Source organism: Tenrec ecaudatus, chromosome 7 (assembly GCF_050624435.1).
Source record: "Tenrec ecaudatus isolate mTenEca1 chromosome 7, mTenEca1.hap1, whole genome shotgun sequence".
NCBI classification, from domain to species: domain Eukaryota; kingdom Metazoa; phylum Chordata; class Mammalia; order Afrosoricida; family Tenrecidae; genus Tenrec; species Tenrec ecaudatus.
The window spans coordinates 132,720,941-132,742,191 of NC_134536.1; the positions used below are offsets into that span (position 1 = coordinate 132,720,941).

Consider the following 21,251-nt stretch of genomic DNA (forward strand, 5'->3'; position numbering starts at 1 on the left):
TGTCGACATGAAATAAGAGTTTTTAGATGGATCAAGCATTTTAAGGAAGGTCAGGAAGACCTTAAACATGAACCAAAAGCGGGCAGAATGAGGCTGAAGTTCTGGCGCAAGTGGAAGAAGCCGTAGGATTACCAGGGATGTGATACCTGCTGACGTTGGGATCTCACGTAGCTCCTCATGTTCAGTTTCCAGTGACCGTCTGCACTCTTTCGCTTCCATGAGTGTGAGCAGTGTTGCTCAGAGATCAACTCTCTGAAAGAGCTGACCTTGTCATCAGCCCTTTAAACCAGACTGGCGCCAATCAAGATGGTCTTATGGGTGAATCAGCGCCAGGGCCAAGTTTCAATTTCCCAGTGTGATCCAGAGCGCAAAGTCGAATGAAACAGAGGCTGCCCTGGGGATCCGCGGGGCCAGTTCAGCTCAAGGCATAAGGCGACGGTGACTGTTTCCTGGTGATCCCAGAGGAGTAATCCCGAGGGACACAGGACTATCGTGGGGGTTATGATGAGGAAGGTTTTAAGGAAACTGAAAAACAAATTGGTTGAGGACAAGGTTAGGAAAGCTACTCTAAGGATTTCATTCCCCCCCCCCCCAGCATGATATTGCACCTACTCTTTCTTTGAGGGGCTGCAGGGCTGTCCCACGGGAATTTCACTGGGACTTGATACCATCCACAGTCCTGCTCTGGCACCTTCGGATGTCTCTTTTCTCCTCAAGGGCAGAGGAACAAAACTTGTGTCCCCCAGAAATGCCAGCCCCGGCGTTTTAGTGTGAGGTCAATTACAGCGTGAGCGGAATGCTTCGGAGAACGGGTGGGAGAAATGGAAGCACCGCCTTCAGAAGCATAGACCTCAGTGGAGGGTACGTTGATAAAGAATGACTTCACATTTTGATATGTTTGTTTGATAAAGGTTTAGCACTCCTTCGTAGCAGTCCTCGCTGACTTGCTCCATAAACTTGACACGACAAGATTACGCAGACCAGAGTGACAGGAGCCGGCAGGGGGAGAAGGGATGTCGTGGCAGTGCTGTTCAAGGGCAACACAAGGAATCCTTGTGGACATGTACTGCTCCGTACCTTAACCGTGGCTCTGGATGCCCCTGTGATACAACTTCTAGCACTGAGGGCGCGCGCGCACACACACACCACACACACACACACACACACACACACAAGAATACAAGCACCTCTAGGGACGTATCAGTAAAAGTGATGGTCTCTATCAATGCCAAGGCCCTGGTGTGATATTTTAAACTAGCTTTTGAAGATGTTACCATTGGGTATGTGGGAATCTCTATTTCTTAACAATTGCATGTGAATCTGCAATTATCTCAAAATGAAGTTTCATTTAAAAAGCAATTGGCTATATAATCTTATGTACGCATACAGATGCACATACACACATGTATATTTAAATCTATTATGTGTTTATTTAATTTAAAACAAAAATAGAACCTTTATTTTCAGATCCTCCTTATGCCACTTGCTATAAAGGGAATGTAGTTAGAATCTAAGTATGTCTCCACAAGGAAAAGACTCTAACTGTTGGTCTCAGCCCCAGGAAAATGGCCACCTTACTTGCCGGTAATTTTAGTATTCCTACACAGGGAAGCATCTTGCATTTAAAATCCCAAACATTACCATGGTTATTGTGGTACACTTCAATATGCAGTAGTAAAATCTTGACCGTGTGGAGCTTTTAAAATAATTTGTTACCAAAGAGGGGAGAGAGAGAGAGAGAGAGAGAGAGAGAGAGAGAGAGAGAGAGAGAGAGAGAGAGAGAGAGAGAAACACATTTAAATTTAACTCACACATTTTAAATGCCTACTGGACAATAAATAAGGAAGGTGTATTGTGGGGAATGGGCCAGGCCCCCCACAACTAGTCACGGGTTCGATAGACACAATTGTACAGTTATATTTATATAGATTATAATAAAGTCATAGAGAGCATGAGAGATAGAAGAGAGATTGAAATAATGGAGCCAGACACATTTCATGGTGGCATGGTCACCTCAGCCCTGGCCACGTGGAGATGGGAGACAGAGGGCAGGAGAGAGGGCGGGGGAAGGACAAAGAGAAAGGGAACAAGGACCTGGGGAAAGGAAGGGGGTGTGGAGAGGAGAGACTTTATTGCTTACCAAGGCTTATATATCTTTGGGGTCCTGCAAGCGCCCTAAGTACAGGTAAATATATACATCACAGGAAGGGGTTGTACTATAGGCTATATAGTAATGAGAGGGGGGCGGTCTAGGGGTATCCAAGCAATAGGAAGGGGAGGTCTTGGGGGTACACATGTGACAAGATGGGTGGATTCTAGATTCAAGATGGCAACCTAACTTTGGATGTCACTGAGCTGGTTTGACCTGTTCTCTGGATCTCCATAGAAGCCATTGTCAGTAGGGTGTAAACCCCACCTACAGGGACCAGACTGATGGCTGCAAGCCTTTAGGGAGAAATAACCCATTGTCTTTAACAGCAGGGTGTGGCCCCCTCTTGGGTTGGGACCAGACAGTAGCCTGGCAACCGACTGCCTTCAGGGAGGATGTCTCTAAGCATCTGACCTCCCCCCATATGCTGGCAAAAAGCCTCCAATGTTTGGCATGTCTTTGGGGGAGACAAGGCTGGGGAAAGTCTCTATAATCCCACAGTGTATCATAAATGAAGAAGACTTAAAGAATAACTGAGCCTTTGAACCAAAATGTTGGAGAAGAATATGGAGTATGCCATGGACTGCCAGAGAATGAACAAATCCATCTTGGAAGAAGTACAGCCAGGCGTTTCTTAGAAGGGAGGCTGGCGAGACTTTGTCTCAGGTGCGTTGGGCATGTCATCAGGAGGGACTAGTCCCAGGAGAAGGACAGATGCTTAGCAATGTAGAGGGCTCGAAGGGAAATAAAATAAAGCAGACCCTCAATGAGTGGATTGACACAGTGGCTGCAAAATGGGCTCCAAACATGGCATGATTGTGAAGATGGCACCGGACCGGGCAGTGTTGTGTTCTATTATACATAAGGTGGCTATGGGTTCTAAGTGACTTGATGGTACCAACATAAAAAAACACAGCTATATGGAGCACTACTAAGTGATGTAAGAGTTACTAAAATGATTTATGTGTAGACCCTGTCCTCATGGCCTCCAGCATCTATTCAGCAAGCATTGCTGAGACTCAACTCTGCTCCATCGCTGTACTGGACATCATGTTAACTGACATGGTACTGAGTTGATGGCACTCCTATCGGAGGGTGGAACCATTACACAGATAGCATCGAAACCAAAAAGAAAACACCTTAAAAGAGGCACCAAGAATGGCAAGGATCCCAAAGGAGAGGAATCCCCTAGGGTGCGGGATCCGGAAAAGACAGAGAAGGTGACATATGACATAGAAGGGGTAGGGCTTGGGACGATGGGTTTTGGCTTTCACAAGGAACCAAAGGCAGGGCAGGTGGAAGGCACAGCGTGAACTAAGCCTGCGTGAAGAGAACCCAGTACGAGCCCAGTGGAGAGCATCGCAACTGCAAATACGTGAGTGCACAGACCTGGCAGCCAGTTCAAGGTCATAGCTTGACTGGACCTGCCTTGCAGGAAGGAAAATCTGTCAACAGTGACTAGACTGGGAGAAAGAGGAGACAAGTCAGAGAGACGCATGGCATCACGGGAGGTTACAAGGCCATTTAGGTGGCAGTGAGATTAAAATGAAGGGGACATTTTGGAAGATTTAATCCAGCAGCGTTAAACTTAGCTATGCATAAGTATTACTTAGGATGCTTGTTGAACCTCCAAGTTCCTAGCCTCCATCCGTAGAATACGCAGATATGTTTGTAAGCATCCCAGTTGATTCTGAAGCAGAGTCTACAGGGTCTTGAGCTTCTCCGCCTCCCTAGGCAAAAATCTTGTCACAAGGACTGGGAACATCTCTCGAGAGAGGCCTGTCAACCGGTCTTAACTGTACACCTGTTGTGTGCCAGTCCTTACTCTGACTTGACATACATTATCTCAGCTATAGAAGTGGCTACTCTATACCCGTTTTATGAGTGAGGAAACTAAAATTCACAAGGGTTGTTTGATCTTTCCCCAAGACTATATGCCTGGTAAGAGACAGGACCAAATAATAACCTCGGTCCACTCAGCACCCGAGCTGGAGTGTTTTTGCCCTGTTCCTAGAGATCCCCGTTGTAGCCCAGCCTGTCAGCTATCTGATTTCCTAGCAGACCAGTCGTTGGGCCATCCGAGAAGAACCCTGGTAAGACAGCTGGTTAGTCATTGGGCTATGGTCCTCAAGATCGGTTGTTGGAATTCGCCCACCACTCTGGGAGAAGGTTGAGACATCCTGCTTCTGGAAAGATGTACAGCCTTAGCAAGCCTCTAGGGAAGCTGTTTCCTATCCTAGAAGAGACCCGTGACTCGTGATCAACTTGATGGCAGCGAGGATTTGGGGGAGAAAGTTCAGTACAGTAACCTGGAGTGCTGATTGGGATTCAGATGTTCTACAAGGCTCCAAGACTTCCCCATCTGACCTCAAAGGCTTCCCAATCTGGGAAAAGAACAGATTCATTATCTGAGATTATTTCAGTCTTCCACAATGTTTGATAAACTATGCTGGGCTCTCTAGGGGCACAAAAGGAAGCCGCTCAAGGTGTGGAGGAAGTTGAGAGCATTCTGGTCTCCAGCCTCACCTGGGCTTTCAGCTGACCAGGCACCATCTTCATGTGTCCATGTGCTTTTTCTTTACACCAAATGTTTCCCTTTACTCAAATATTTCCTGGTGCAATTCTCTAAGAAACTGTGTTATGTCCAAACCGGGGAGAGAATATGGACATGGTTACACATGAATTTTCCCAGCTTCCTACCCCTCACCCCCAGTCCTGCTCTCGCTCACCTGTTTTCCTTTAGCCGCAAGAAGAGGGGTGTCCTTCAGAACAGTGCTCTGGACCAGTTCTCAAACTTCAGTGGATGAGAAAACCCCTTGAGCATCTCAATCTCAATAATGTAAAGATGCTGAGTTAGTAGGTCAAGGTCGGGCCCCGAGAAGGGGCAACTCTAACCAGCGCCCAAATACCTACAGACACAGGTGTTCCAGGGCTTCTCAGCCTTTGAGTAGAAAAGTTCACACAAAGATTTTGAAAACCGGCCACCTAGGATTGGCATCATTCCGGGCATGCTTTGTTTGGCATATACATTTATGGTTTTATTATAATTTTCAGTTTTAGAGCCTTCAGTTAGGGCACTAATTTTTTCAGCTTCTGTTCCTATTATACTCGTCATTGGAGGACACTCTGGCGCATAGAAGCATCGCTCCCAAACCTGTGAAAACTCCAACCTTTCCTTAAACTAAGCCAACTACGGAGGGCCCTGAGGGTCAGCCTCTTGAGAAGAGGGGCGACGACCTGAATAAGTGATCCAGCTTTGTCCACAATCGTCATCCTGAGTCAGTCAGGGCCTGTTGTCCTGGAAATGAATGCTTCTACCCAAATCTGCCCAACTGGACTAGCATCAAGGGAGAAGCAGCCTTCCTCCACTCTGATTGGACATCTGACAGACATCATGCTCCGTGGCAGAAATGCCTTAGGAGGTGCCGGCTTTCACCAGCACTAGCCACGGATGCGGCCCAGTAACGACGGGTAAAGGATGGGAAGGAACAGCGATTGCGTGTGCATGCCTGTGTCTAGAATGTAGAAACCGATCTGTGATGGTTCAGAGCTTTAGTCAGAGGAGAGCAACTGATGATGGTGGGAAACATTGCCGTCTTAGTCTCGCCCATTTTCTTCCTGTTTGGTATATGAACCAAGAAGACAACAACCCACAAATCCATTGCCATCTAGTCAGGTCTGACTCATAGGGCCCTTATGAGATGAGGCTTTCTATGAGTGACCCTGTAAAAAGAGTGCTTCCTACACCCATGAAGAGCTGCAGTCTTGAAAACCCACAGGGGCAGTTTGACCTTGCCCTAAGAGTTGCTATATACATATAAGTATATATATATATATGTCGTTCTCCTATGAATAAGACATAAAATTCATTTTTAAAATCATGCATTATTGCATATTTGTATTTCTGTGACTTTTTTTGTCCAGCCGGTCTTCCTCTTTGCTTCAGGAATTTGGGGTGTTATTTTGACATCACATTGTGCTTCGTGGGCCTCCGTTCCTTCAGAGTGCATCCAGCAAGAGCCACAGCGCAATCTAACACAGTGTGCGGTGATTTCGGGCTTCTTGGGGATTCTATTTTCTCCTTTAAGAGAAAACCCAATGGTTTGGAAACACTTTTTACCATTATATCTCAACCAATAAAAAAATGTATATAATAATGACTCCAACCTTTTGAGTATGTGAGCAACATAGACACCAAACATCATATCCCCATAATCAAGATGCTCATTTGAGGGCATTATAAAGAATTTAAATTGGCTTCTTATTCCCAGCTAACTACCACTTTGTTGAGAAATAGAGCATGAATCCGAGACATCTGGAGAGATTCTACAGGACATAACTGTGCTCGATAACTGTCTGGCTAGTGTGCACACCAGTCCTAGAGACATCTACATGGCAGAGAACCACCAGAGGCTTATGGGAGTAGTCATCTCCTGTCAGATTCCATCTCAGTCCCCTTTCACACCAGTGTCTCTACCCCGAAGATCCCCAACTATTTTCAGATTTTACTGGCAAACATCAAGGCCAAGTTCAGACTCAGCCAAGAGCTGACAGTGGACGCACTGAGAACCAATCACAGACGACATATGGAGAAGTGCCAATAAAATGAAATCTGGGTCAGCGAAGTGCCTGCGTCTGATAGGTGGGGTCATCTGGAGCAGGTGATGAGATTCACAGCTAGCACGTCTTCATATCCCTACTGTAAACTTTGATAGCAGTTAGCCTATGTGTGGTTTAGCAGCCAGTAGTAACTGACCTAGTGTTTTCAGGTGTAAGTCCTGGGTAGTTTGCTACCTTCAATATCTTCTAAAATGAAAGCCAGCTACTAGGAATCAGAGGTGTGATTGAATGTTCAGGCAGGCTGCTCCCCATCCCATTATCTGGCAGCACATTTTGAGCTCAATCTAAGAAACAAGCCTTAGCAACAACTCTGCTAGAAAGAAGATGACAAAATAGATTCATTTCCCACCAAAACCAAAGTCAAGTTCGTTGCTGTTGAATCGACTCCCTACTCACAGTGACTTCTTTGAGACTGAGCAGAGCTGCCCCATGGGGTTTCCCAGCTTTATGATGCTCATGGACGTGCCACTGTGTTATCAGTGGCCCCTTCACAGTAAGAAAAGGAAGGTAAGGCCTCAGGAGATGCACAGACCTCTAGGGAGCATGATCATGTGTGTGTTTTTTCCCTGTGAGAAATAAAATAAGACAGATAAATGAATAGCTAGAGAGACGGTTTTGAGTGAAAGAAATGTGATTAAGATAAAGAAAGCAGGGTGTTTTTCTGTATTAATGTGTAAGTTTAATGGCATTCCAAGCAAAAGCTTAAGGACTTCAGAAAACGAAGACGTGATTCCAGAGTTTCTCTGAAAGAATAAACATCAAGACGAGCAAAGGCGTTTTTCAAAGAGCAAACCCTCTGAAAACGAAGTCGGGTCATACTGCTTGAGACATCGATCAAGAAAACGAAGAGGTAAACCGGAATCCGATGCCAGGCTATGTAATTAGGTAACGTAGGTAGAGGCAATGGCATTAGGCATTCTGTGAGTGAATCAATTAGGAATAGGGTCACCTGCATGTGACAGCAAGCCCCATGCACTGAGAGAAGCAGTAGCCCGCTGCAACCTCCCAACCCTTCCCTGGACCCTAGAGCGAGGCAGCCAGCCAGCCGGCTACGGATGCGCCTGGCCGCCGTCAGAGCTGCTGTGCCCCTGTTTGCACAGCCACGCTTACCAAGTACCTCTAATCCTCGTGCACCATGGCTGCTTGGTCCCAGTATCACGTCCACACTCCCCGAAGCAAAGAAGGGGAGAGGAAAGCTGCCTGAAGCTACCTCAGGAACTATCTTTCCCAGTTGGCCGTCCTGCTTAATCACTTCCACAACCTTGTTGTTGATGAGAAGTGTATCACCCGGGGTCGGGATGAGGGGTGTCCCACCAGACCTATTGCTGTTGAGTAGATTCTGCCTCTCGAGTGGAAGTGCTCCATCGGCTGCCAGTGAGACTGCCATGTCTCTCCCCTAGGGAGCAATTGATGAGTTTGAACCACTAACCTTTAGGTTGGAAGCCCAACTGAACCCACTGCCTCGCCAGGACTCCTTGGGGAGAAGTGCTGGGAAACTCTAGTACTTTTCAATGATTTCCTAACTGGACTCAGTGCCTCATGGGGAGAAAGGAAACCACATCCCCTACAGACACTCACACCCTCTGCTACCATGAGCTACTGAAAGAAAAATCCACTTAGCGTCTTCTTGCCATTCCATGCACCCATATCCTGAAATAGTAAAGACCAGTGCAGTCTGTTTAAAATCAAGTTCCTTGATGGGAAAGAACTTTAAACTTAAAAAAAAAAACCCTGAAAAATAAAATAAAAGGAACTTTGATATATTATAACCAATTAAACCTTCACTTATTAAAACAAAACAATTCTCAATATAGCCAAATTAAAAAGAAAACAACCAATATGAAACGTGTACAATAAATATAAGCAACAGAATAATACTGTGTAAAGGGTGAAACCATGTAAGAACTCCCAGAGGTGGGCAGAGCATCAAACAACACAACAGCCAACCAATGGACACGGTTCAACCTCGTCAGCCATCCAGGGAGTGTCATGTCTGAACAGAACATGTTAGGGTGACAAATGAACAATTCGGAAAAACCATTGCCGAATAGTGTGAGGTGACACAAATAAAGCCAACCTGGTGCCATCAAGTCCACTCTGACTCCTGGGGCTCAGCTGCCTACGTGACAGAGCAGAACTCCTCCATGGGGTTTGCAACGGCTGGGTTTTTCAGAAGTAGACCGCCACACATTTCTTCTGAGTCAAGTTCGGTGGCCTTGAACCTCTAGCCTCTCAGTCATCCATGGAGCATATTCCTTGAAAGTGATTCATGAGTCCCTGAGAAGAACATGCTACTGCGAAAAGCTTTTTCAGAAACCATTTTGCTCACCAAGGACGGTTCCATTGCACTGAATTATAATGTGCTATACCCAGTACTAAGGGAGCCGTGGTGGCGCAGTGGCTTAGGCATCGGAGCGATCACCCCAAGGCCAGTGCTTCAAACCCACCAGCGACTCCAGGGCAGAAGATGAGACCGTTTGCTCCCCTGATTGACAGTCTTGGTGTTGCTATCAGTTAGAATCGACTCATTGGCAGTGGGTTTGCTTTGGTTTGGTTTCTGTATTCTAATAAGAGCCTCTGGTGGTTCCAGGCTGAAAACACTCCGCTGCTGGCCGAAAGGATGGAGGTTTGAAGCCAGCAGCCCTTCGTGGCAGGAAAATATGGCTGTCTGCATCTGTAAAGAAGTCCTAGACAGTTCTACTCTGTCCTATAAGGGTCACTTAGAAACTCTAAGGGATAATTCTACTTTGTCCTATGGGATCACTATTGATCAGAATCAGCTCTATGGCTGTGGGCTTTTGATTCCTAAACACATTCACGCAGTCATCCGCATGTTTAGCAAGCATTTCATATAGTCCAGGCAGCCTCCAGGGCCCAGACACAGTGACGAACACGAGGTTTATACACAGCACCTCTTCTCAATGATGTACTGTAGACAGTGGTAATAGGTTTCTGCTTTTCTGAAAGAAGAGACTGAAGGGGCTAGAGGATTCAAGCCTAACCTGGGGGGCATGGTGAGCTGGTGGGCTGTAGCCTGGGTCTCAGCCCAGGTCTGTCCAGGCCTGAAGCCAGCCCTAGTCCTCCCTGAGCTAGGTAATCAAACCTCTGAGGAGTACAACCTACTTCAAATGTGCTAGGAGCAGATCGGGAGTTTGGAGTTTTACTTGAAACTAACCTGCATGAGAAATAACGTGACTGCCCAATCACAGGGGACTGGCCAGAGGATTCAGTGACTACAACTCAAGGCTGGAATATAAATAATTAGACAGACAGCAACTAAGAATGTGTTTGTAAATAATATGCAATAACATTGAGAAATGTTCCTTCTTTAAAGTTAAGGGAAACTTAAGACTATAATAACATGTAGACATGGATGATTTTGCCACAAATCTATATAATATGTGCGTTTTTAAAAGTACTTAAAATTTTTTTTAAGTACTTTAAGAAAGCACTTCAACACATTACCATGGTCCTTGTGATGGGACATGTTTTTGTTTATTTTACTTTGAACAATTTTCTAATGTCTCCACCAGAAACACGCATTACCAAGTTGCAAGTCCCAAGTTGAACCTTGGAAAATGTGGGTGTTAGGAGCACCAGCAACCCACATAGTTGAAAATTCATGTAAAACTTTTAAACGACCCCAGAACTTGAGTATTAAGAGCCTACTGTTGATTGGGTAGAGATGGGGCTTTCTACGCTCAGAAACAGTGGCAGTCTCAGAAACTCACAGGGGCAGTTTTACCCCGTCCCATAGAGTTGCTATGAGGCAGCATTGACTGCATGACAGTGAGTTTGCTTTGGATTGGTTGACTGGAAATCTTACATGAGATCTGTATTATACACTGCACCCACAAAAGGTTGCATTTTCCAAACAAGATCTAAAGGTATTTCGCCAAAAGAGCAAAGTTTTGAGTCCTCTTGTGTAGCTGCAGCGATGGAACCATGCATTTTCTTTTAAAAGTACACACGGAGTACAGACATTGGCCTCTCCATTCCAAAAGAAAGGGGAGTGATGAAAACTGAAAAACACATGGACATTATTAGTCTGCTGGACCAATGGACCGAGCAAACCCTAAACCAGAAGTAGATAGTGCTTAGCTACCCCTACCAATTACTCTGAAAAGGATCATATCCGAAGGTCCTGGATAGAGTGGGAGAAAAATGGGGAACAGAGTTCACTATCATAACGCAGACCAGGCTTACTGGTTGGATAAAGCCCCCCAACACTGTGGCCCTTACGCTTCAGATGTAGAACTGAACTCAACTCCACATTAGATTAATCAACTCTTTGAGATCAAAGTGGCAGCCTTCACCCAAGGATAGAGTTCAGAAGGGCGAGGGAAGAGGGGGAGCACACAGAGAGGAATTGGGGTAAAGGACCGAAACTGAGGACTAGCAATCAGTGAGATGCACACACTGTATGCAAACTGTGGAATGTCATATGCATGGTCTACTCTATAAACCGTCACCAAGTCACAAAGAAAGTGAAATGTGTATATTCACATCTGCCCTTCTGATTGTTTCAAAACAAGTCCCCATGCTACTCCTTCTAAAAATTTACACCTCCTATTCTCCCCCAAATCTTCACCATAAAGAGCTTTTTTTAAAAAAAAATCATGTACCACAAAGAGCTTTTGTCACTGTCTTAAGAATGCACTTTGGGGATTGGGGCAGAGGGGAGGGGTGGTGGGAAACAGTTGAGAACCATAGAGCTAGAGACTTATTCTTTTTATTGAAACGGATGATGGGCACACAGTTACCTGTGAACCATTCCTAAAACTTTAGAAGAGCCTGGTGGAGCCCCTCCACTTTCCGAGGACCTGTCCACGCTGGACAGTGCCCTTCATCAAGGTAATCAGACAAGGCTGCTTCTAGTCACTAAAGCATCCCTGCCAGCACTTTGGAAGATTGTTCTAATATAATGACTTTGTTAAAAGACACTTTACTGGCAGCTGACACAAGCACACATTTCCCAGAATAAACATACACGCCCGACGGTGAGAATGGCCGCCTGTTGGGTATGGTGCCATGTTAAAGGCGGAGCCTGCACAGTGACATGGGACATGTGCAAAGGGTCAGAAATAGAAATCACCGTGGCAGCAGCACCTGGCTATATCATGGCCGTGAGGCATCCTATTCCTGGTAGTAGCCCCCGAATGCTGCTGCCCAGCAAGCTGGTGGTGACGGGCTGTGGCGAAGGCAGGGTGCTGAGCAGGGAGGGTTCTTTCCCTGCTGTCTGTCATGATAGAAGGAAAAACGCTTCCATTGTCGAGGACAAAAACTTGGCTGTGGCTCCATCTATGTATTCCAGTCACTCAGAAAAAGCCTACAAATTCCAACCACTTAGCCAAATGGAAAAGATTCTCTGTTTACAGAGAAAACACAAACCTTGCCTCTTCCCCATCATTAAGCAGGCCGAGTATACTGAGCAGAACTTTTCCACTTAGGTGTCCAAGTGAAGGCTATCGGTGACTTCTTGCTTGAAATCTAAACATCTTAAAAAACATTTTGCAGGGAAAGCTATCCACAGGCCCCTTCAAAAAGAATCATAAATAGTTTGGGGGGTTTCCATCTTGGAATTAGGATGTTTATTTAAGAAACTCTAATAAAACCCTCTTTCAAACTCATGAAAATTATAGTCAGAACCAAGTGGAGGATGAAGGACTCAGGAAATGGCTATTGATTTGCAGAGACAGGGAAGAATGAAGAAGGGGGGAGGAGGAGGTGGAGGAGGAGGAGGAGAACAGGCATGGCTAGGGAAGGAAGCAACGTAATACAGAAACATTTGCTTAGGATCCTTGTACCCTTCAACTTTAAAAAGCCAACATCAGAATGTCAAATATGTTCAGTCCCTAACCAGTTCTCCTAGGTCAGTGGGAGTGCCCCAGGACCTTCCTTTGGTTAGTCTTCTGCGTACATAATAAGCAAGGGAGTCGGCAAGTCTCCTGGCTCAGTGCAAAGGGGGCTGTCCAGTGAAGACAGGCAGGGCCATAAGGAAAAGTTCAAAGCCTCATAACCAAGGGGTTGGGAAGGAACTGGGGGGAAAAGAGAGAGAATTTCTCTGAGAAGAAAGAGCAAAAGGGACCCTGGTTGGAGAAGAAGGATCGGTCCTCGCAATATTTTCATAAGGATGTCCACAGCAGAGCCGTTTTTTAATAGGCTGCCTACAGATGCACCCAAAGTGTGGTGTGAGCAATGGGAGCCGTTGAACAAGTTTGGAAACCAACCCGCCTTTTCATTTCCTTTTCAAAACCACGGGCAAGGGATCAGAAAGTACTGAGAGATAAGTGATCCTAGAAAAGAGTTGGGGGGAAAAATATCCGCCATGGGTTACAAAAATTCTCTGCAGGAACCCAAGAGGCATGTGCAAGCTGCTTCTGGTCAGAGTGACGAAATGAGGCAAGCCCCCTGGAGGGAACCTAGTCAAGTCGTAGTTCTGAAGTGACCACATTGGACATCCAAACTCTGAAGGCTTTAAAAGAAAAAAGTGGCTTAGCCAAATGCTATTGATGCCACTGAACAAACATTCTTTCATGAGATTCTAATTATTCGGTGTAAATATAATCTGAAAGTCAACCACTCCTGTAGGTTGTCTCATCTTTTCCAGGTTTTCTGTTGCAGGGCAGGAGCAGTGAGAGCCGTGCGCATGGTGTGCCCTCACCATCTGTTGCCTTTCCCGATAGAGGAGGGATGGGTATCTATGGGTAGTTCCATAATCCCCAGAAGAGCATTCATTATGGTTGTAGTGAATGCGGTGTGACTTCGTTTACCTGCCAGCAGCATGTTCAGAAAACTATTCACAAACCTTCCATGCGATGACTTTTTTTAAAAATTCACAGTGACCTTGCCTATCAGTATGTGCCCCCTCACTGTTTTAGATTGCAGCCCTGAGTTAGTTAAAGTTTATTATGCCAACCAGGCTGATAAGCACATGTGGGGTTAATTGAAGGGTGGAGAGATAAATGGCTCTGTGAGCCTCGCCTTCCGAGTTCTTGGGTCTCTTGCTTTGCACCAGGGTGCAGTTTGCCTTAGCCAGTTCCCTGCTTCAGCTGGCAAGGCTCACTTCCTGCAAGACATCCCTGAAGAGAAGCCACATGGACTTACCCCAATGCAGCCCTGGGTGCTGGAGCAGCCATGTGGAGACCCCTGCCAGTGCTGAGATGCTTACATGTTCACTGACTCGGCTTTCCTCCTGCAGTCGGCATCATAGTGTGTGCTTTGTGAGATGGAGGAGGACTTTGTGGATTACTGTCAGATATATGGGTTAATGTTAATGTTGGACTTGTGGGCTTGGGCAGCACTGGGTTGGGATGTTTTCTTGATCTGCACTTAACCTTTATATAAAACTCTGTTATGCATGATTTTCTGTGCATGAGTTGCTCTAAAGTGCCCAGACTAACACAAGCCCTGAGGATGAGTAACCTGCCGCTTGGTGGGCAGGATGGAACTGGGTAGAAGGTAAGAAGACAAGCACCTTTGGGGCCTTTGGTCCACCTTGAGTTTCTTTGGGTCCATGGATTGAGGTGTGGGTTCTGTTTCCTTTTTCTGCAGATGGAGATCCAATTTTGCCCAGACCATTTGTTGAAGAGACTTATCTCTTTTACATTTCGTGCTTTTTGGCTGTCAAAGATCAGTTGTCTGAAGGCAAAAGAAGTTATTTTGCGTCCTCTCGTTTGTTCCATTGGTCTATGTCAGAGGCTGTTTTCATTATGTGGTTGTGTAATAGGTTTTGAGATCGGGAAGTGCAAGGCCTTCTACATTTTTGCTTCTTCCATTTAGCCTGCTCCGTATGAAATCAGCACATATTTTATCCACCTCTTTATAGAGCAAAGTTAGGATCAGGGTTAGAATTGTGTTTGTTTATAGATGGCTTTGGGTAGCATTGATATTTTTTGACTAGTCCCTGCAATTTTCTACATATAAAATCCTATCATCTGCAAATGGTGAGTTTCACTTCTTCTTTACCAATCTGTAATCTTTTTGTTTCTTTTTGTTATGTAACGCTTCTGGCTAAGACTTTGCAACCCATCGAATAAGAGTGCTGATTAGATGCGTCCGTGTCTGGTTCCTGTCCGGCCAGGAGAATGCTTGCAGTTTCTCTCCGTTGTGCGAGATGTTGTTGGCTGTTGGTTTTGCACATCTGGCCTTCATTGTACTGAGAAATTTCCCGTCCATTTCTATTTTTTTGCGTGTTATTATCAGGAATGGGTGTTGGACACCGTCAAATGCCCTTTCCGGGTTAATTGATAACATCACATGGAGATTATCATCTGTTTTGTGTATGTCGTGCATTGCATCACATGGTTTTCTAATGAACCGTCCTTGTGTGTCCCAGAACTGTAAACATCATCAATGAGAAAACAGGGACAAACGCAAAGCGTAGACACCCTACCAAATGTAATGAAAGAAATACACAGCCGATGACAAAAATAGACGACTGAAACATCTCCACTTCTTAATATTTGCTACTTTGTTTTCGATTGAGGTTTTTCACTCCTTCATTCTGTCATTGTTTTGTGTTTTGTTTTGATTTTGTATGTTTTTCTTCATATGAAATCAGGGATAGGTAAACATTTAGAAACAACAAATGGATTAATAATTTCAAAGGAACGTGGCAGGGAAAGTGAGAGGGGAATGGAGAGCTAGCAATGAGTACCATGTATACTCATGTATAAGCTGAGTTTTTCGGCACATTTTTTATGCAGTTTTTGTGGTAAAATTAGGTGCCTCGACTGATATTCGGGTCGGCCTATACTTGAGTATTATGGTACAAGGAAGAAGAAATGTCCTGGAATTGGTAGTGATGATGGTAGTACAGCCCTTATGATTGTGCTTGAACTAATGAAATGTATGCTATGTGGTGCCTACACACAGTAGAATACTTTGCATCGCTTAAAAAAAAAAATGATGAAACCACCAAACACCTCATGACATGGGTAAAACTGGAGAACAGTGTGCTAAGTGAAATTAGCCAATCACAAACAGAGAAATAATGTTTAAGACTTCCGCCGGGGGTGGGGATGGGGTCACAAGAGGATTTTTATACCAGTGGGACCAGAGTTTGGAAATGACCGAGGAGGAAGGACAAGGGAGGTTAAGTTAAAGCAATGGATGATATTAACTTGGGTGAAATGGAAAACAGTAGTCCATAAGAGAAGAGAAACTAAGGGTCAACTATTGGTGGGTTTGATGAGTAGTTTAAACTGTTAACTACAAAATCGATGACCTAAAATGTAACCCCTACCTGATCTACAGCAAAAGATTGTTAAAAATCGAAATCCTCTCCCCATAATTCTGCTTCATTGGGTTATTAAAGATAAGTACCATGCTTCCTAACCTTGATTGCTGTAGAAGAGGTACTTAGAGCTCTTAGCAGACCAGTCCAATCAGTCTCTAATAGGGTGGAGTTGGCACCCTCCAATACCTAGGTAGTTCCTCTGAGTGGTCAGGTGGTACCTGCGAGACTGGAAAGGATGGGGGGGTCCTGGCATACATTTGGCCTAACCTGTGTGAGCCCTTCTTTGGCCCCTTCCTTGCTACTCTGCTCCGCTCTTTCCTCCACTTGCCCAGGACCAGGACTGGATCTTCCTTAGTCAACTTCGGCAGGGAGTTGGAGAATCCACTTTGGCTCTGTGTTGAAAGAGACGGGAAATTCTCTTCTCTGGGCTCATCACTTCTTGACTGCCTTTATGTCCCTTCGACAGTACTTCCATTCGTTCACCTTGCAGTCCCAGAACGTGTGGCTCTCGGGTGAATTCTAACTTCCTCCATGCCCGGGGTCTGATTTTCATGGACCTTGTCCTTCTCAGGAAGGACCCGGGTGGAAATAAAGTTTCAGGGATGAAAGGGGTGCCTAAATATAGAACACCACTCATCCACTTCAGTTAAAAAATGCTTTGCTGTTTTCCAAACATTTTTGAGCCATTAAGCATTTTTAGTAAGCTCAATTATGAGTCTTGTTGAAAAATAAGTAAGTTACTTGTTTTCATTAAGTAAAGAAACGTTTTTTTCCATCTTCGCTGGTTTTGTTGAAGGAGACAAAAAGAAGTCCAGAGCCTGGCAAAGGATACATGATTAATGAGTGGCATGCTGGTCACAGATGTGCTGCTAGAGCTTCATTTTCTTCCTGCAACTAACATTTTAAGTGCCCGGAAATTACACTTGAAAGTGCAGGTAAACCTCCTTACACAGAAGGAAGGGATGGACAAAATTACGGTGCATCCAAATCATCATTTTTTTAAGGTCTTCCAGCTAAGTTCTGGTAGGTCAGCCAGTGATGCATGTGCATTGGCTATTCTGTTTTAAGAGCAGGCGTCATACTAGAGGACACCAACATAGCTTTATCTCCATCAGCTCCAAATATTGTCAGCAAGTGAAGACGCCTGGATATCCTTGTGAATTATAAGATCCCAGTTTCCCGATAGCTTAGAAACATTTTTTTTACTTCCCTAATGGCAGCACGAGCCCTAGTAGCAAAAATGGTTACCCAGTTAGCAATTAGACTGCTAAGCATCAAGTCGGGGGTTCAAGCCTACAAGCCGCTCCTCGGGAGACAGACGAGACGGTTTGCTTCCGTAAAGGTTTTTAAAAGCGCAAAAACCCTACCTAGGACTGCTGTGAGCTGGAGTCGACTCGGTGACCGTGGGTTTGGTTTCGTTGAAGAAGGAAACTCTCTCTAGAAACCTTATGGCTCAGATCTGTAGCCCTAAGAAGCAGACATGAGGAAGTTGGCCAGATTTCGTTCCGTTGCGGAAAGTCCTAAAAGGACGTTACACGAGCGGATCGACAAGCCAGCGCTGGAAAGAGGGTTATGATTCACCTGGGAGGAAATGGTATTGGCCCCAACCTGCCCGTTAAGCCAGCTTGTATAGATGAATGTATTTCCAGAGCTAAGACTCCGGCTACTCAGGGCAACGTAGAAGAAAAAAGTTATGTTGGAAAGAGAAAAAGGTCAAGATCACATTCTTGAGGAGCATACAAATAATAATAACAAATGAAACCCTTCCTCTAAGGCTTCTTGAGAGTTTGGTTTGGTTTTTCATTCGTTCTGAAAACTAGGGAACAAGACGGGGGAATAACTCGTAGAGGGATGACAGATACCGCTGCTTTCATGGAGTATAAGTTATTGATAAGCTAACCAGTTTGAAATGTCACGCAAATTGACAGTGATATGAAATTGAATAAAAGGGGAAAGTTCGAAGAACAATTAGTATGTCACCTGCATAAGAACCCGAGTTATGACATGGGAGAAATGATATGACCCCTTTGGCTGATTTGTAGGCGAGAGATTATTATCTCTTTGCATTTGTAATGCAGGCGGAATATGTATTTTAGGACGATTTAGTGATCTGGTGATTTCAGAGACAGGTGCTGTTAAATCAGTAGCTCATCATACAACCTTCAACCCCAGTGCTATTTGCTGGGCTGCCAAGGGATCTCTGTGTGTTGGGATCCGATCCAGCGCTGGCTGGAATCTTGTGTATCATTCGATTTTCTAAGTTCCAGACAGCAGACTCCCTTCCACGCTTTTGGAAAACCAACGTGTAAGAAGCAGCCAAGTGCTTTTCATTCTCAACAGTGCCTCGTCTTTTCTTGCTTCCCGTTCCCCTAGGAAAGTGACCATTCTGGAGGACCCCGATCAGAACATTCACCTGAAAAACCTGTCTCTTCATCAGGCAACCACAGAGGAAGAGGCCCTGAACCTGCTTTTCTTAGGAGACACCAACCGAATGATTGCCGAGGTAATCAACTTCTCGCTGCAAGGTGCCTTTCCCTCCTGAGAAGAAACAAAGTGAATTTTAGGGGCAGCCTCAAAGCATAACCTCGCCCAAACCTCATTTGACAGATCAGAAACCTAGACTCAAAGCGTTGAGGCAACTCGCCCTCTTGCACCTCCCAGCCCCCATTCCCCAGCCCCCCACCAGCACTAGATAGTCAATGAGCAGGAACAGGAAGCTGGACCTCTAGACTTTCTACCCAATGTTGCATTTTACTACATTGCCTGCCTTGTACTGTGTGTGTTTTATAGAAATGTTTGCATACAAACAATGATGACTCATTAGGTGTCTTCAGTGTAGATGTCACAGTTCTTGTGGCCGTCACTCAGTCAACTCCAACGTATGTGACAGGGTAGAATACTGTGCTCCATCGGGCTTTTATTAGCTAAGGTCAGAATTCGATTACCTGGTCTTTCTTTCAAAGCACCTCTGGGTGAACTGGAACTTCCAACCTTTAGATTAGCGGTCAATGGTGTAAGTTTGCACCATTGGTATAGTTGGAGAAAGTTCACATAATATTTTAAATGTAAAAAAATATATACTGCCCTAAAACTCACATCCTGCATGTGGCTTATGTTTCCTTATCCATATACTGGAAAAACTCCAAATTCACTGCCAGCAAGTGGATTCTGACTTCACAGCAACCTGGTAGGTCAGACTGAAACTGTGGGGCGGCGGGTGGTTTCAAACTGCGGACGTGTGGTTTGCAATGCAACATATCACCCATGACACCCCCCAGGCCTCCCCAAACAGAGCTCCAAAATGTTGGTGGGAAAATAGAATTAAACGATAATGGAATTTTTCCCATGAACTTCTGGAAGCACACCCGCTCATGTATTTTCATCTGTTCAATCAGTTAGCATTTTTGAAGTGTTCAGATGGATGTGCTCTATGCATATGAAGGTCTTATTGGCAGATTTAGGGAAACTGTGTTGGTGTGTAGTACACGTATGTCCCCGTACAATTTTTGAGGCATACTTAGACTAAAGAGTGTTCATTGTTCATCTTAAACTCAACTCTCAGGAAGCATGGAGCATGTATCTTACCTGGTAACCTGAGGCAGAAGCTTTGGCTAACTAGTTCAGTTATCGATTGGAGAGGGAGAGGCAGGAACTTCTCACACATGCTCCGGTCACGTGAGGTGCTTTCATGGTAGCGGTGCTTTATAAGCGGCGTTTTCCTTTAGAAATACTCTCCCATGGCTGCGTGTTTTCACCTTGTCTCTGATAGCAAGCCGTAGGTTGGGAAGCCAGGAGAGTCATTCATCAGCAAACTCTCCACTAAGTGATCTTCCTCCTGCCTCATTTCAACCCTCCGGAATGCACCATCCTAGAGTCAAGGTCGATGAACAGAAGCCACAGTCAGGTAGTGAAAGCCAGGTGTTGGAACCTCAACTTCTTTGCTTTTTCTAAGTCAGTCTGACTCAGAGTATTTTTATAGGCTGACCGACTCAAGCGCATTCAGCTCATGTATTACATATAATAACTACTTTCACAAAGTTGCTATTATCAAGTCCATTCTGGCTCATGGTGACACCATGTGTATGAGCGAAGAATTGTCCTACAGAAAGGTTTTTGGTTTGTTTGGTTGTTGGGGTTTTTTTTAGTAATTTTATTGGGGGCTCTTACAGCTCTTTTAACAGTCAGTACTTCCATTGTGTCAAGCATCCTTGAACATACATTGCCATAATCATTTTCAAAACATTTTCTTTCCACTTGAGCCCTTGGTATCAGCTCCTCATTTCTTTCCTCCCTCCCTCCCTCCCTCCCTCCCTCATGAATCCTTGATAATTTATAAATTATTATTTTCATTATCTGACATGACTGCTCTGTCCCTTCACCTGAGTTTCTGTTGTTCGTCCCCCTTGGGGGGTGGGGGGTGGTTATAGGTTGATCGTTGTGATTGGTTTCCCCTTCCACCCCACCCTCCCTCGACCTTCCCTCGACCCTAATGGTATCACTACCCCCATTATTGTTCCTGAGGGGTTCATCTGTCCTGGATTCCCTGTGTCGAGAACTCTTACATGTACTAGTATATGCTCTGGTCTAGCTGGATTTGTAAGGGTCATAAGAGTTTGAGGGGGGGAGCATTAAAGAACTAGAGGAATGTTGTGTGTTTCGTTGGTGCTATACTGCACTCTGGAAGAAGCACACCAGCCTGTGTGATCATGAGGTGTCTATGGGATCAGGCATCAGAAGACCCAGAACAAAGAATCATATCGATGAGAGCAAGGGGTGGAGTGGAGACCCAAATGGCAAAGTACATGAAACGAAGTCTCATCACCCTTACTTCTCAGGAGCATGCTGACAATACTTACTCCAAGACCAGTTAATTCACTTGTGCTTCTGGCAGTCCATAACCCCAAACCAAACTGGCTGCCACTGAGTGGCTTCTGATCTATGGTGGCCCTGGACGACAGAGGAGAGCGTCCCTGTGGGCTTCTGAGATTGTCACTGTTCGCAGGAAGTCACAGCCTCATCTCTCTCCAGTGGTGGGACCGGTGGTTTGGAACTGCTGACTTGTGGTGAGTAGTCCAATGTGTAATCCACTGTGCTACCAGGGGACTCCATGGCAGTCCAGGGTCCTTTCAGGATTCTTCATCAACACCATAATTCAAGCTTGCCCATGACTTTAAGAAGACTGACAATACCATGGCTTGGGTCAGGAGCCAATAGTTGTCAAAGAGACGTCTTTGTTCTTTA

The 21,251-nt window shown here is 45.2% G+C and overlaps 1 protein-coding gene across 1 annotated transcript in view; it reads left to right on the forward strand.

Moving 5' to 3' along the window:
* Nucleotides 1-21,251, forward strand: part of LOC142452954 (kinesin-like protein KIF6) — a 233,191-nt gene that overhangs the window by 123,251 nt on the left and 88,689 nt on the right. The window contains exon 6 of the mRNA XM_075554110.1: nucleotides 18,384-18,513. Within this exon, the coding sequence (XP_075410225.1) occupies nucleotides 18,384-18,513 (130 nt within the window). The remainder of the gene's footprint in view (nucleotides 1-18,383; nucleotides 18,514-21,251) is intronic.